The following is an 18,049-nucleotide window of genomic DNA, read 5'->3' on the forward strand; positions in this document are numbered from 1 at the left end:
CAGCCAGTCCAGATGAATCTGGGTGAGTCTCTCCTGGTTCTAGGATATGCCATTATTGGCTGATGATCCTAAGTTTTATTCAGTGGGGGGAAAAGTTATCCTTGAAACTTGGTTTCAAGGTGTACCTGGCTGCTCAGTTTAGACACAGGGTGGGATACCCTCAGTCAGAGGATTAGGAAGATTCTGCTCCAGCAGGGAACCCTCAGTGTTAAGGCACTGGGAAGGCTCAGTTTGGATACTGAATAGATAGCCTCAGTTGAGAGACTTTGCTCAGTTAAACACTGAGTAAGGTAGGACTGAGTTATTAGGGGTAAGACTGGCTTGTTTTTCCTTGATTTAGTTTACCTTAACAGAGTGTGTCAAAATAAAATAAAAATCTTATGAGAACTTCTGAGCTCCGAAGGGACTCTTCCTTCCAGCCAGCAATAGCTTTCTCAGGTGACAGAACCTTGCAGGAGTGGTAGAGGCAGACCTCTAGGTCTGTAGGTGCACAAGGCTGCATTTACAGGGAAACCCACTCACATAATTAACAATCTGCTCAACCAGAGACATGCATAAGAATTAGCCATTCCACAATTTGAGCACTTATGGAAGTCTTATACTTCACTGGGATATTCAAGGCACATAAGAGGGGGCTGAAACAACTCTGAGGCAAAACCAGAAGACGAAGCATTCAAGCAGCACACGCTGGTCTGCCACATGATCCAAATTAGCAATTTTATCTTGACAAACTGACTTCAAAATGGGAAACCAAGGTTTCAAAATTAAAAGGAAAGACAGAGTTCCAGTACCCTAGCTGGGCAAATGTATGTTACAAAACTTACAAGTGTTTACTTGATCGGAAATTGGAGAAAATCTCACCCTGGAAATTGAGGGGTCTCTTCACTGCAAACACAGTTAAAGTTAAAAGCTGGACTGGTAAAACCTTAAACAAAGGGCTTTAGTTTCTTTGTACAAGACGGTCACATCTCTTTTGCTTAAATTGTGAATTAGGGAATAATTCCCCTGTGCGGTATTATAAGACAAGGCATACAGATTGCCACTGCTGCTGCTGCTAAGTCACTTCAGTCGTGTCCAACTCTGTGCGACCCCATAGACAGCAGCCCACCAGGCTCCCTCATCCCTGGGATTCTCCAGGCAAGAACACTGGAGTGGGGCCATTTCCTTCTCCAATGCATGAAAATGAAAACTGAAAGTGAAGTCGCTCAGTCGTGTCCGACTCATAGTGACCCCATGGACTGCAGCCTTCCAGGCTCCTCCATCCATGGGATTTTCCAGGCAAGAGTACTGGATTGGGGTGCCACTGACTAACTGTACTAACCAGCAGTTACCTGAGCCACACAAATAAGCAAAAACTGGGAACTAACATGCAAAGGGTAATAAAAATAAAACTAGTGATTTTGCTTTGGTTTAACTCATAAACTCAGAACAGTCTTTGCTGAATGTTTTATACAAACCTTTAAGGGCATGATAAATTAAATTCTGAAATTATAGAACACAGAACTTTGAAAAATACATTTCAGTCCAGTTAAAATCTTGTCACTGATTTCAATAACTTTAGGTGACAGAACTGTTCTTCGTGGAGCTAAAAACAACTGTCTTTCTCTTCCAAATCTCTAAAACCAGAATGTGAATACAGGCCATGAGGACCTGAGACTGAGCCCAATTAACTCAGGCACACAAAACCTAAAACAAAGGGGAAAAAAATGGCAGTTTTAAAATTCAAATCACTGGAAATGCTCCCTTAGCCAAACTTACAGATAACAAGCCTTAGTCATCTGAGCAAGCAATCTTAATGTATTCTGTTTGTAAACTAGTAAGTTTATATTGTTACGTGTGGTTCATATCTAAGCTTTTAGTAAAGCCATGAGATCTCTAGTTTGCCCGTTTATGTCTGTGTACACATTATACATATGAGATATCTCTACTTCTAGAAAGTACTATCAAAATTAAGTTTATAAAGAGTTCTACTTAATTTTAATAAAAAGCACTTATATTTAAAATGGCAAGGATGACTTTCAGGTTCATGTGAACTGGGAAATATTCACTATCAGGTTGATATCTGATATTGATGTTTAAGATTGTTGATCTAATTAAGACATGTTAAGATTATTGTACCTAACCTAGGTTTAATAAATAAGACCTTACTAGATCTCTTGCAAGAAAAATAACTTGACATGAAATAACTTTAAAGTAAAAGTAAATGAAATAAGAACTTTGGTATAAAAAATTTACAGTAATTATATTTTAGAAATATCCACTTAAAATGATCTTTCCAGATATCTGGTAACTTAAAGTTCTACAACTGTGTTAATTTAAGTGACGAAAGTTTATTAAATAGCTAAAAAGATACTGAGACATCAATTACTAAATAGAAAAACTAAAGGCAGTTGGAAATATTGTTGAAAATGTTTCATATCACCTGAGATGTTCTCTATGAGAAAACAAATGTTTTTAAAAATTATCACTGGTGTTTATGCTCACCAATTTATAAAATGCTTCCCTGATAGCTCAGTTGGTAAAGAATCTGCCTGCAGTGCAGGAGACCCTGGTTCAATTCCTGCGTTGGGAAGATCTGCTGGAGAAGGGATAGGCTACCCACTCCAGTGTTCTTGGGCTTCCCTTGTGGCTCAGCTGGTAAAGCATCTGCCGGCAATGGGGACCTGGGTTCAATCCTTGGGTTGGGAAGATCCCCTAGAGAAGGGAAAGGCTACCTACTCCAGTATTCTGGCCTGGAGAATTCCATGGACCGTATAGTACATGGGGTCAAAAAGAGTCTGACACGACAGAGCCACTTTCACTTTCAATTTGAAGACGGTTCATAATTGCTTGTTCAGTTCAGTTCAGTCGCTCAGTCGTGTCTGACTCTTTGCGACCCCATGAATCGCAGCACGCCAGGCCTCCCTGTCCATCACCAACTCCCGGAGTTCACTCAGACTCACATCCATCGAGTCAGTGATGCCATCCAGCCATCTCATTTTCTGTCGTCCCCTTCTCCTCCTGCCCCCAACCCCTCCCAGCATCAGGTTTTTCCAATGAGTCAACTCTTCACATGAGGTGGCCAAAGTACTGGAGTTTCAGCTTTAGCATCATTCCTTCCAAAGAAATCCCAGGGTTGATCTCTTTCAGAATGGATGGGTTGGATCTCCTTGCAGTCCAAGGGACTCTCAAGAGTCTTCTCCAACACCACAGTTCAAACGCATCAATTCTTCAGTGCTCAGCCTTCTTCACAGTCCGACTCTCACATCCATACATGACCACTGGAAAAACCATAGCCTTGACTAGATGGACCTTAGGCAGCAACGTAATGTCTCTCCTTTTGAATATGCTATCTAGGTTGGTCATAACTTTTCTTCCAAGGAGTAAGCGTCTTTTAATTTCATGGCTGCAGTCACCATCTGCAGTGATTTTGGACCCTCCAAAAATAAAGTCTGACACTGTTTCCACTGTTTCCCCATTTATTTCCCATGAAGTGGTGGACTTCCCATGATCTTTGTTTTCTGAATGTTGAGCTTTAAGCCAACTTTTTCACTCTCCTCTTTCACTTTCATCAATTGTTTGTTAGCTTTACTAAAAATCAAGGCTTTAAGAGTTGAGGATTCTAATTTAAACACGTAGTTAAAGTGAATAACACAGTAACATTTCAGTACACAATAAGAAGTAGAATGTATGATTTCATTAAAAAGGTATGAGAAATGGAATTACATTTTATTGAAAAAAAAGTATGAGCTGGTTAATTTTATGTGGGTGGAAAATGAGACACAGGATGGATACAGAAAGTGATCAGAGATTGTGGAAACAAACCCTGAAGAAAAAGTTCTGTACACAGTCAGGATTAACCAAATTTAGATTGAAGTTGTTGAGTAAATAGACTTCAAGTGAGCTAGTATAGGACTGGAATTTAACTTGTTAAAAGTGCTCCTTTTATAATAGATTGTGTGAGTTTCTGCGCCCTTAAACAATCTATATTTATTTTCTTTTAATAGTTTTTGTGACTTTGGTTAAATGAATAGGTATCGTTTCAGTGACCTATGATCCTGTTGTGCTTTAAAATCTTTATATTTCTAACAAACTTCCCAAATATCAAAATCTAACTAAAGCTCTTTTAGTCTCCAGCTAACTGGGATGGATGCTTTGAAGAAGAGTCTTTGAGACATCTCAGAGATGAATATTAAACTAAGTCTATTTAGTATTTTTATCTTCCCAACCCAGGGATTGAACCCAGGTCTCCCACATTTTACGCAGATTCTTTACTATCTGAGCCACCAGAGAAGCCCCTACTCAAAAACATTGTCAAGTGATTGAATGTGAACTTTAGGTTGTAATGTATGGATAAATATCATTAATACAGATATTTCAAAATTTATATGACATCCCTAACATCTGGTATGTCCTGATATAATGTTATCAGTCATAACTATAGTGATTATACTAACATGTTACATGTTGCAGAAATATCCAAGTTTCCTAATTACATTGTACTCAACTCTATAACCATGCTATTTTAAGTTTTGTCCTTTACAGACTATCATAATTTTGCACTGCTTTTACATAATAAAGATTTTCAAGAGGACACAGAAAGAATTTTTAAACAAATGTGTTTCTGATAGGCTTAATGCTACTTAATTGCATAACAAATTACAAACTATAATGGAAAATCTGCTTACTTCATATAGATTGAACTGATAAATGTGATTTATAACTGACTTCAGAACATACTAACTTCAATCTGTTTTCCAGTAAACTTTTTTTTATGCTGTGACCTACAAAATGTTGATAAAGAATGCCTTTGTAAACAAAGATAAAACATTTACATTTTTCTCTCTGCCTGCTGCTGCTGCTGTGAAGTCACTTCAGTCACGTCCAACTCTGTGCAACCCTATAGATGGCAGCCCACCAGGCTCCCCCATCCCTGGGATTTTCCAAGCAAGAACACTGGAGTGGGTTGCCATTTCCTTCTCCAATGCATGAAAAGTGAAAAGTGAAAGTGAAGATGCTTAGTCGACCTTGCCAAGATTTGGCTTCTCCAGCTGGCCTTCTTATGGACTTGATGGTTATTGCAACTTGATCACAACTAGTTATACTAATAATTTGTTCTTTAACTTGTTCTCTGTTTCCAAATTGTTTATACCTTTATCTCTCTGCTACACTATGACTTTGTCAATGTTACTAGCTACATTACATAAGATTTTTGTCTCTTTCAGTATGTAACCAGGCATGCAACAAATATAATGATGACTACATAACTTCAAGCAACTGGTCAAAAATGTAGTTCTATATGCCATCAGTAATTGTGATAGTGTGATTCTAGGTGTGGGAGGAAGCAGGCAAGGTAAAATATCTCATGGATCCTAATAGGTTAAAAGATAGAGGATCCAGAGAATCTTTTGTTATCTGTCAATGAGTCTAATCTGGAAATTACCAGAAGTGACATATCAACAAGAAAGAACTTTGGTCCAATCTAGGATGATCTGCCAAGTACCACACGACAAAAAATGGTCATGAAATGTCTCTCAAATATTGGTCAAATTTCCGACCATGGGCAGGGACTGTAAAATGGAATATTTCCTGCCATATTAGTAATCAAGGATGTAACAACCATCACTGATTTTAGGCCTGCAAACATAAATTGCTGAGCCCAGAGGGCACCCAAAAGAGAGGATAATGCCTTTAATTCAGCAACTGTCAGCTGTCACCACTCCCTATGGAGAATGAAGAACTAAGGATATAATAAAATCAAGAAACAGGGGGTGGTTCCAAGATGGCAGAGGAACAGGATGGGAAGACCACTTTCTCCCCAACAAATTCATCAAAAGATCATTTGAATATGGAGAAATTTCCACAAAACAACATCTCAATACTGGCAAAGGACACCAGACACCCATAAAGGTAGCCCAATGTCTTCAAAAAGAGGTAGGACAAAAGATAAAAGATGAAAACAGAAACAAAAGATTTAGAAATGGAGACCTGTCCCAGGGAGGGAGTCGTGAAGAAGGAAAAGCTTCCACACAATAGGAAACACTCTCACAGGTGTGTCAGTGGGGAGCTGTGGAGTCTCAGCTGGAGCATAACTGGGAAAAAAAAAAAAAAACCACAGAATACACACTTAACCACAACTACCAGCAGAGAAGTGGCTGAGATACTCGCATCTGCCACTAGCAAGTGGGGGCTGGGCAGGGAGGGGCACAGGCTGGATCATCGGTCCTTAGGATAGATATCAGGCTTGGATGACCTGTGAACAATCTGAGTAGGCTAATATGACATAGCAACCCAAACTATGGGATCGCCAGAGAGATGGGGAAAAAAAAGGACATTTCCTACAAAAGGCTCTAATGACACGTGGTAACACCTGGTGCCTTCACAGAACAAAAGACTGCATCTGCATCCTAGCAAATACCAAAGGAGAGGAAGCTAGCTGCTATTTAGGGCCCTCCTTCCCCGGAGGCAGAGAGGCAGGTGTGCGACAGCCAGAGTCACAAGGCAAGGGGCCCTGCAATGTTGGCACAAGAGACTGCATCTTCCACCTAGCTGTAAACAGGCTGCCAGCTAACCATGTCTTCCTGGGATCCTGGAAGATTCACATCCACCAGGAGTGTCACAGCCTGAGATCAGCTTCCCAGAGGAGACACAAGGGACACCTGGGACTAGGCCCTCATAGCACACACAGGAAACCAAGCAGCAGGGACCAGGGAGTTGGTTAAGATGCATGGCCCACCTGGGACAGTGGGCTCGCCAAGCACTGGTCACCTGAGCAGCTTGGACCTGGGATGAGCACTAAACAGACAGCCCATCTGGGCCTGTGCCCTTGTGGGGCACCCAAGAACCTGAGAGGCTTAGACTTGGGAAGTGCACAAAACACAGGGTCCACTTGGGACAGGACCCTCACGGAGCACCCTGGAGCCTGAGCAGTGTGGACCCGGAAAGTAGACAGCACCTTGGGCTGTGGCAAACCCAAGATGGTCCCTCCAATGTGAGCATTGCCCACACGTGCCAGCAGTATTTGTTTGCAATGTTCCTCCCTCTCCACAGCACAACTGAACAAGTGAGATAAAATAAGTGTCCATCTTCACCCCCTCACGTCAGGGCAGAAATTAAGACACTGAAGAGACTTGCAAACAGAGGAAGCCAAAATAAACAAAGAAGGGGCAGCAACCCTGGAAGTGACAGGTGCAACAAATTAAAGCCCTAAAGTTAATGATGATACTATCTATTTTGGGGGCAGCTACAGACCTTGAGGACAAGTACAAGCCAGACCAAGGGACAATCTGACACAGAACTGAACCCACATTGCCCACAACAGCTCCACAGAAATCCCTACATATATTTTTACTATTATCACTTTTCAATTTTGGAAAATTTGAATTCTTTATTACTCCTTTAACTTTCATTTTTATAGCCTACTGTCACCTTTCTAAAAAAAAAAAGAAAGAAAGAAACTAGTTTTTTTTTTAAACAAATTCCATACATATCTTAATTTTTGTGATCAATTTTGTATTTTCTATACTGGATCTTTGGGAGTTTAACCTCTAATCTAAGTTTTTAATCTTTGCTTTTTGATATTTATTATTAATTTTCTGTCTTTAAGAGTCTAATCTTCAATATCCATTTTCACTTAGGCATTTGATTACTGGCTTGATAGCTCTCTCCCCTTTTGACTCTCACTTTTCTCCTCCTGGTCACCTCTATCACCCTCCTCCTTCTCTATACAACCCTGTGAATCACTCTGGGTGTCCCTGGCTGTGGAGAGCACTTAAGGATTTAACTACTGGCTTGACAGCTCTCTCCCCTTTTGACTATTCCTTTTTCTCCTCCTGGTCACCTCTATCGCCCTCCTCCTTCTTCTCTTCTCTATATAACTATGAATTTCTCTGGGTATTCCTGGCTGTGGAGAGGACTTAGGGACTTTATTACTGGCTTGACTGCTCTCTCCACTTTTGTCTCTCCCCTTTTCTCCTCCTGGTTACCTCTGTCTCCCTCCTCCCTCTTCTCTTCTCTCTACAACTCTGTGAAATTTTCTGTGGGTTTCTGGCTGTTCAGAGTTGTTTCACCATTAACCTGGGGGTTTTATCTTCTATGCTGTATGGATGGAGAAGTCGTGAGGCTACAGTAAGACTGGGAAAGAAACCCAGAGGCAGGAGGCTCAACTCCAAAACTTTAGAACATCAGAGAATTCCTGACTCAGGGAACATTAATAGACAAGAGCCCACCCAAAAGACTCCATACCTACACTGAAACCAAGCTCCACCAAAAGCCAGCAAGTTTCAGTTCAAGACACCACACTAATTCTCCAGCAAAACAGGAACACAACCCTGAACATTAAAAGATGGGTGGCCTGAAGCCATACCAAACCCATAGACAACCCAAAACTACTACTGAACATCTCATTGTACTCTGGAGAGAAGAGATCCAGCTCCAACCACCAGAATACAGACACAGGTTCTCCCACCCAAGAAACCTTGACAAGCTACTGGTCCAACCTCACCCACAGTGAGCAGACTCCACAATTAAGAGGAACCACAATCTTCCAGACTGCAGAAAGGGCACCCCAAACACAGCAAGCTAAGCAAAATGAAAACACAGAAATCTCCAGCAGGTGAAGAAACATGATAAAACCCCACCAAACCAAACATAAAAGACGTAAACAGGGAATCTATCTGAAAAAGAATTCAGAATAATTATAGTAAAGATGATCCAAAATTTTGTAAACGAAATGGAGTTAAAGATAAATAGACTAGAGACAAGGATCGAGAAGATGCAAGGAATGTTTAACAAGGAGCTAGGAGAAACAAAGAAGAGTCAATCAATAATGAACAACACAATAACTAAGATTAAAAACACTCTGGAGGAAACCAACAGTAGAATAACTGAGACAGAAGAGAGGAAAAGTGAGGTGGAAGATAGAATGGTGGAAATAAATTAGGAATAGAGAGAAAAATAAAAAGAAATGAGGACAACCTCAGAGACCACTGGGACAATGTTAAACGCCCCAACAGCTAAATCATACATATTCCAGAAGAAGACAAAAAGAAAGGGCATGAGAAAATACTTGAGGAAATAATGGTTGAAAACTTCCCTAAAATGGGGGAGGAAACAGCCAAGAAACCCAAAGAATCCCAAACAGGATGAACCCAAGGCAAAACACCCCAAGACACATATTAATCAAACTAACAAAAATTATACACAAAGAGCAAATATTAAAAGCAGCAAGGGAAAAGCAATAAATCATACACAAGGGGATCCCCATAAGGATAACAGCTGATCTTTCAAAGGAAACTCTTCTGGTTAGAATGGAATGGCAGGGCATACTTGAAGTGATGAAAGAGAAGAACCTACAACCAAGATTACTCTACCCAGCAAGGATCTCATTCAGATATGAAGGAGAATTCAAAAGCTTTACAGACAAGCAAAAGCTGAGACAATTCAGCACCACCAAACCAGGTCTTCAACAAATGCTAAAGAATCTTCTCTAGACAGAAAACACAGAGAAGGTTTATAAAAACGAACCCCAAATAACAAAGTAAATGGTAACAGGATCACATTTATCAATAATTTACCTTATACGTAAATGGGTTAAATGCTCCAACCAAGAGACAAAGACTGGCCAAATGGATAAAAAAACAAAACCTCTATATGTGCTGTCTACAAAAGACCCACATCAAACCTAGGGACACATACAGATTGAAAGTGAGAGGCTGGAAGATGATATTTCATGCAAATGGAGACCAAAAGAAAGCAGGAGTAGCAATACTCATATTAGATAAAAAAGACTTTGAAATAAAAACCATGATAAGAGACAAAAAAGAACACTACATAATGATCAAGAGACCAATCCAAGAAAAAGATGTAACAATTATAAATATATATGCACTGAACATAGGAGCACCTGAATAATGTAAGGCAAATGCTAACAAGTATGAAAGGAGAAATTAACAGTAACACAATAATAGTGGGGGAATTTAATACCCCACTTACACCTATGGATATATCAGCCAAACAAAAAATTAGCAAAGAAACACAAGCTTCAAACTATGCAATGGACCAGTTAGACCTAACTGATATCTATAGGGCATTTCACCCCAAAACAATGGATTTTGCCTTTTTCTCAAGTGCACACGGAACATTCTCCAGGATAGATCATATCCTAGGCCTAAAATCTAGCCTTGGTAAATTTTAAAAACTTGAAATGTTTCAAGCATCTTTTCTGATCACAATGCAGTAACATTAGATAACTATAGAAAAAAAAAAACTATAAAAAACACAAACATAAAGAAGCTAAACAACATGCTTCTGAATAACCAACAGTAATGGAAGAAGTCAAAAAGGAAATCAAAATATGCATAGAAACAAATGATAATGAAAACACAACAGTCCAAAACCTATGGGATTCAATAAAAGCAATGCTAAGAGGGAGGTTCATAGCAATACAAGCCTACCTCAAGAAACAAGAAAAACATCAAATAAGCAACCTAACTTTACATATAAGCAACTGGAAAAGAACAACAACCAATAAATAGACAAAATGGACAAACCGTTAGACAGACTCATCAATGAAAAAAGGAAGAAGAATCAAATCAACAAAATTAGAAATAAAAATGGAGATATCACAACAGACAATACAGAAATACAAGCGATCATAAGAGACTACTATGATCAACTATTTGTGAATAAAATGGACAACTTGGAAGAAATGGAAAAATTCTTAGAAAAGTATAACCTTCCAAAACTGAACCAGGAAGAAATAGAAAATCTGAACAGACCAATTATGAGCACGGAAATAGAAACTGTAATCAACAATCTTCCAACAAACAAAAGCCCAGGATCAGATGGCTTCACAGGTGAATTCTACCAAAAATGTAAAGAGCTAACACCTATCCTACTCAAACTCTTCCAGAATATTGCAGAGGAAGGTAAACTCCCAAACTCATTCTATGAGGCCACCATTACCCTAATACCAAAACCAGACAAAGATGCCACAAAAAAAAAAAAAGAGGAAAACTCCAAGCCAATATCACTGATGAACATAGATGCAAAATCCTCAACAAAACTCTACCAAACAGATTCCACCAGCATATTAAAAAGATCATACATCATGACCAAGTGGGCTTTGTTCCAGGGATGCAAGGATTCTTCAATATTCACAAATCAATCAATGTGATATACCACATTAACAAAATGAAAGATAAAAACCATATGATTATTTCAACAGATGCAGAGAAACCCATTTATTAATTTAAAAAAAAAAAAACTGTCCAGAAAGCAGGAATAGAAGGAACATACCTCAACATAATGAAAGCCACATACAACAAACCCACAGTGAACATTATCCTCAATGGTGAAAAACAAAGGATTTTCTCTAAAATGAGGAAAAATGGGTGCCAACTCTCACAGCTACTTTTCAACATAGTTTTGGAAGGCCTAACCACAGCAATCAGAGAAGAAGAAATAAAAGGAATCCAAATTGGAAAAGAAGTAAAACTTTCACTGTTTGCAGATGACATGATCCTCTATAAAGAAAACCCTAAAGATACCACTGGAAAATTACTAGAGCTAATCAATTAATATAGTAAAGTTGAAGGATATAAAATTAATACATGGATATCACTTGAATTCCTATACACTAACAATGAAAAAACAGAAAGAGAAATTAAGGAAACAATCCCATTCACCTTTGCAATGAAAAGAATAAAATATTTAGGAATAAATTTACCTAAAGAAACAAAAGACCTATATATAGAAAACTATAAAACAATGATGAAAGAAATCAAAGATGACACAAATAGATGGAGAAATATACCATGTTTGTGGATTGGAAGAATCAGTGTAGAGAAAATGAGTACACTACCCAAAGCAACCTATAGATTCAATGCAATTCCTATAAAGCTACCAATGGTATTTTCAACAGAACTAGAACAAATAATTTCACAATTTGTATGGAAACACAAAAAACCTCAAACAGCCAAAGCAATCTTGAGAAAGAAGAATGGAACTGGAGGAATCAACCTGCCTGAATTCAGACTATATTACAAAGCTACAATCATCAACACAGTATGGTATTGGCACAAAGACAGAAATATAGATCAATGGAACAAAACAGAAAGCCCAGAGATACATCCATGCACTCCTGGACACCTTATATTTTTGACAAAGGAGGCAAAAACATACAATTGAGAAAAGACAGTCGTCTCTCTAGCAAGTGGTGCTGGGGAAACTGGTCAACCATGTGTAAAAGAATGAAACTAGAACACTTTCTAACACCATACACAAAATTAACTTCAAAATGGATTAAAGATCTAAATGTAACACCAGAAACTATAAAACTTTTAGAGGAAAATATAGACAGAACACTTAAACCACAAGAAGATCCTCTATGTCCCACCTCCCAGAGTAATGGAAATAAAAACAAACATAAACAAATGGAACCTAACTAAACTTAAAAGCTTTTGCAAATGAAGGAAACTATAAGCAATGTGAAAAGGCAGTCTTCAGAATGAAAGAAAATAACAGCAAATGAAACAACTGACAAAGAATTAATCTCCAAAATATACAAGCAGCCCATGCAACTCAATACCAGAAAAACAAATAACCCAACCAAAAAATGGCCAAAGAACTAAACAGACATTTCTCCAAAGAAGACATACAGATGGCTGATAAACATGGGAAAGGATGCTCAACATCACTCATTATTAGAAAAATGCAAATCAAAACCATGATGAGGTATCATCTCATGCCAGTCAGAATGACCACCATCAAAATGTCTACAAACAGTAAATGTTGGAGAGGGTGTGGAATAAAGGGAACCCTTTTACACTGTTAGTGGGAATGCATACTGGTACAGCCACTATGGAGAACCATATTGAGATTCCCTATAAGACTGCAAATAGAACTGTGTATGCCCAGTTGTGTATGTGCTGGGCATACACACCAAGGAAACCAGATTTGAAAGAGACACATGTACCCCAATGTTCACTGCAGCCCTGTTTACAATAGGTAGGACATGAAAGCAACCAAGGTGTCCATTGGCAGATGCATGGTTAAGGAAATTGTGGTACATATACACAATGCAATAATATGCAACTATAAAAGGGAAGACATTTGAGTCAGTTCTAATGAGGTGGATAAACTGGAATCTATCATACAGAGTGAAGTAAGTGAGAAAGAGAAACACCAATTCAGTATAACAACACATATATATGGAATTTACAAAGATGGTAATGACGATCCTATATGCAAGGCAACAAAACAGACACAGATGTAAACAACAGACTTTTGGACTCTGTGGGAGAAGGCGAAAGTGGGATAATTTGAGAGAATAGCACTGAAACATGTATATTACCATATGTAAAATAGATGACCATGCAAGTTCAATGCATGGAGCAGGACACCCAAAGTCAGTGCTCTGGGACAACCCAGAGAGATGGGGTGAGGAGGGAGATGGGTGCGGGGTTCAGGATGGGTGGACACATGTGTACCTGTAGCTGACTCATGTCGATGTATGCCAAAAACCATCACAATACTGTAAAGTAATATCCTTCAATTAAAAGTTAATTTTTTTTTTAAGTCAAGAAACAGGATTCTGGCCCCACACAAGTGAGGTACACATGGAAGAAATTATTTCAATATACCCAGATGCTTGCATCTTTCTAAACTTAGAAAAGTATTAAATTCCTTAACTTGAAAGATATATGATTTTCCCTAATTAACAGTAATCTTTGACATTCAGACTACCTGCCCCACTGTATTGCAAACTCCTACATAACTTGACTGCTTCCCCCACTGCCTCAAAGCAGTTTCTCAGGACTACTTGAGATGCTGTCTCCTGGGCTTGAAGTCCTAAACATTCCCAGAAAATAAAACATAACTGTTAATTTCTAGGTTATGACTGGTTTTTTTTTAGTCAACATTCTAAGCCTCAGTTTTAGAAATAATAATGTTGAGAGGCATATAACATATCAGTATGTGTGCTGCCAAAGGGAGCCCAGCACACAACATATTAAAAATATAAAAATCAAGGCTAAGATAAAAGTCATGGTACATTTTATCCACTGCAATTACCAACAGCAAATACAACAGTATTTACTTAAGTATTTTGTTTGAACACAATCAGGCCACTTTTTAAATCTAAGAAAGGTTTCTCATATCTACAGTATGCCCCTCCATAAACAAACCAGATTCTAAATACTTAATATAAAATTTAAATATTCATTTTTGCTTCTATGGTCAAGTAATAGAAAAATGTGAAATAACAGTATGTTGGTTTCTCAAAAATCTAGAGTAGCTATATGTCCCAGCAATTCCACTCCTGGGCATACATCTGGACAAAACTATAATTCAAAAAGATACACATACACACCAATGTTCCCAGTAGCATTATTTACAACATGGAAGAAACATAAATGCCCATCGACAGATGAATGGATAAAGATGTATGTGTACACACACACACACACACACACACACACACACACACACACACAACGGAATACTACTCAGCCATAAAAAATGAAAGAATGCCATCTGTAGCAACATGGATTGAAACAGAGATTATCATTCTAAGGTAAGTGAGAAAGAGAGAGACAAATACCATATGATATCTCTTCTATATGGAATCTAAAATATGACACATATGATCTTATTTACAAAACAGAAACAGACTTACAGATATAGAGAGCAGATTTTTGGTTGCTTGCCAAGGGCAGGGAAGTAGGAGAGGCATGGTTTGTGAGTTTGGTGGGGTTACCAGATGCAAGCTACTGCATATAAAATGGATAAACAACAAGGTCCTACTGTGTAGCACAGGAAACTATATTCAGTATCCCATAGTAAACCATAGTGTAAAATATATCACATATATATATAACTGAATCACCTCGCTATATACCAGAAACTAACACAACAATGTAAGTCAACTATACTTCAATTAAAAAAAAAAAGAAAACCTCTGGATCTAATAAAGGATTTCAAATAAAAATCATTCCAAAATTCATTTCATGCAATTTCTTACATTGTTCAACATGCTGGAGGAAAACCCAATGATAATATTCTCTGATTAAGATTTATTCTTAAACCACATAATTTTTAAAAAACTGACCACAAAAACAAAATATGAAAACAATCTGCTTTGCAAAATCTGAAAGCTTATGTCAGATTTAAAATTAAGTACATATAGACACTGAGAATCATAACTTATAAAACATATCTTTAATGGAGTTATTTAAAGTTTCCTTTGAGTCTTATTTTAAAAAACATAATTTTGATATACACTCACTTACTTACCCACATCATATCTAGACAAAACGGTTTAACTGCCTAAACAGGTACCAAATGAATATACTAGCAGGAGATGAGATGTTTAAACATTAAAGTTCATCTCAATATACTTCATTTCCATGGGTCAGTGGTGAAAAGGTGGAATAACCCCTATAGCAATTTGGTAAATCAGTCTGTCAAACTTTTATTTAAATTAGTTAATTGAATTTATTTAAATAAAATCAAATTTTAAAATCCACAGAATCATGCTCGACAACACAGATATAAAATATGAACATATTTCTACCAACACAGAAAGTTCAACTGACTATCACCGCTATAAAGCTTCACGCATCTTTGGTGGCTAAAGCTGTTCCTCCATAATTGTGAACCTTGGCACACAATCATTTGGATCACAATTAATTCCTAAGTGATTAATTGAAAGCTTCTAGGTAGACACTGTAAAATAAATCTGAACCCTTAACAATAAATACTGAAAAACACAATTAGACAGCAGGGTTCCAAGATAAATAACATATATAATAAAGATATTATTAGTTTGGTGGGACCAGCTCCTCAGAAATAATAAGCTATATCTAAATTATCTCCCTTCAACTACTAGTCCCATGCTTATACAATACTAGGCATTTAAAGAATGTTATAAAGAAAAAGGGGGGAGAGATTGCTTAAGCCCCAAATGGGATGTCCAAAAGTCTACAACTGAAACTTTTGACTTAGATATGAAAACTCACACAAAAGCAAAAACCATTTTTAAAAAGATACCTGTATGACATACCTTTTTCCACAAAATTCAAGTACAGGATGATCTTTTGTCCTAAATCATCCACTATTTCTTTGCCATTGAGCGTATCATAGGCTTTCTTGGATTCTTCTACAGTTTTGTATCTTACACATGAGTAGGGTTTATTAGGTGGCATTAAGAGAGCATCCACCAATCCACATTTCTCTAAAACTGGGAGCAGTTGGTTCCTACTCACTTGATTACCCAAACCACCATTGGCAACAATCAGACTCTAAAAAGACAAAAAAAAGAAAGTAACATGAGCAGTTGATATCAATCTGTTATTTTTAAATAACATTTTAAAACAAAATATTGCAAATGATACTGATTTTTAAATAGCCTTTTAGTGACCATAAACACAAATTAAAAGTTAATTTTCACTGTTCATAAATTTAACATAATGAAACAGAAAGAACAGGTAGAGAGGAGAAAAACAAGCATTTACATAAATCTTGCTTTTTGGCTAGACACTGTGCTATATGATTTTATACTCAATCTTCAGTAAAACAATCTTCACAACAATCCTTTGTGTGCTGAGTCACGTCCAACACCTTATGGCCCCACAGACTGTAGCCCACCAAGCTCTTCTGCCCATGGAGTTTTCTAGGCAAGAACAGAGGAGCAGTTTGCCATTTCCTACTCCAGGGGATCTTCCCAACCAAGGGATTGAACCTGCATCCCTGAAACTCCTTCATTGGCAGGTAGATTCATCACTAGCACAACCCAAGAAGCCCTCACAATAATCCTACAAAGTGGGTAATATTAGTCCCACTTCATATGGTAAGAAACTAAAAATCAGAAAATGAGGTTAAGGTAGTAATTAGTTGGGGTTGAGTTTAAAATTTACTTCTGTCAGTTTCCAGAATCTATACTTTTTGATATAACCATTATACAATGTTTACTAAAAACTAAAGGTAAAGGTACTGGCTCAAAGAAGAAAAAAAAAAACAATTACAAGTTCTATTGAATATGAAATAGGAAAAGTTTCCTGTGTCTGGATTATCCAGTCATTTTGCAATTAAATTTTTTTTCTTTGAAAATATCATGCTTATTTCCTTGTCATTTGCAATCCTGCTCAACTTTACTCAAGGAATTTGGTGGGGAAGAGGTCTCCTATTTTTATCCTAATGCTTGAAGCCTTATAGTCTCTGTACTTAAAAACATTCTTCACCATGTTAAGATCTTTAAATTCTGAAGCATAACAAAAGTAAACAACTAGTGGCCTACCCGCATCAGGTTCATCATTTACACCAGATATTGGCAAAGCTTTTCTGAAAAATGCCAGAGAGGAAATATTCTAGGTTTCACAGATCATATAAGGCTCTGTCACATAGTCCCATTAATTATTTTTTGTTGTTGTTCAGTCATCCAGTTGTGTTCAACTCTTTGCAACCCCAGGGACTGCAGCATGCCAGGCCTCCCTGTCCCTCATCATCTCCTTAAGTTTGCCCAAGTTCATGTCCATTGCATCGGTGATGGCATCCAGCATCTCATTCTCTGACACCCTCTTCTTCTGCCCTCAATCTTTTCTCAGCATCAGGGACTTTTCTAATGAGTCAGCTGTTTGCATCAGTTGACCAAAATACTGGAGCTTCAGCTTCAGCATTAGTTCTTCCAAAGTGTACTCAGGGTTGATTTCCCTTAAGATTAACTGGTTTGATCTCCCTGCTGTCCAAGGGACTTTCAGGAGTCTTCTCCAGCACCACAGTTCGAAGACATCAACTCTTTGATGTTCTGCCTTCTTTACAATCCAGCTCTCACAACCCTGCATGACAACTGGGGAGACCACAGCCTTGACTATACAGACCTTTTGTCGGCAGAGTAATGTGTCTGCTTTTCAACACACTATCTAGGTTTGTCATAATTTTCCCGCCAAGAAGCAATCATCTTCTGATTTCATGGCTGCAGTTACCATCTGCAGTGATTTTAGAGCCCAAGAGAAGGAAAGCTGTCACTACTTCCACCTTCCCCCTTCTATTTGCCCTGTAGCAATAGGGCAGG

At 38.0% G+C, this 18,049-nt stretch overlaps 1 protein-coding gene across 1 annotated transcript in view; it reads right to left on the bottom strand.

Moving 5' to 3' along the window:
• The window catches only part of ALKBH8 (alkB homolog 8, tRNA methyltransferase), a 137,204-nt gene that overhangs the window by 106,774 nt on the left and 12,381 nt on the right, over positions 1–18,049 (bottom strand). Inside the window, exon 3 of the mRNA XM_069554941.1 lies at positions 16,043–16,280. Within this exon, the coding sequence (XP_069411042.1) occupies positions 16,043–16,280 (238 nt within the window). The remainder of the gene's footprint in view (positions 1–16,042; positions 16,281–18,049) is intronic.

This window comes from Ovis canadensis, chromosome 15 (assembly GCF_042477335.2).
Source record: "Ovis canadensis isolate MfBH-ARS-UI-01 breed Bighorn chromosome 15, ARS-UI_OviCan_v2, whole genome shotgun sequence".
Taxonomy (NCBI): Eukaryota; Metazoa; Chordata; class Mammalia; order Artiodactyla; family Bovidae; genus Ovis; species Ovis canadensis.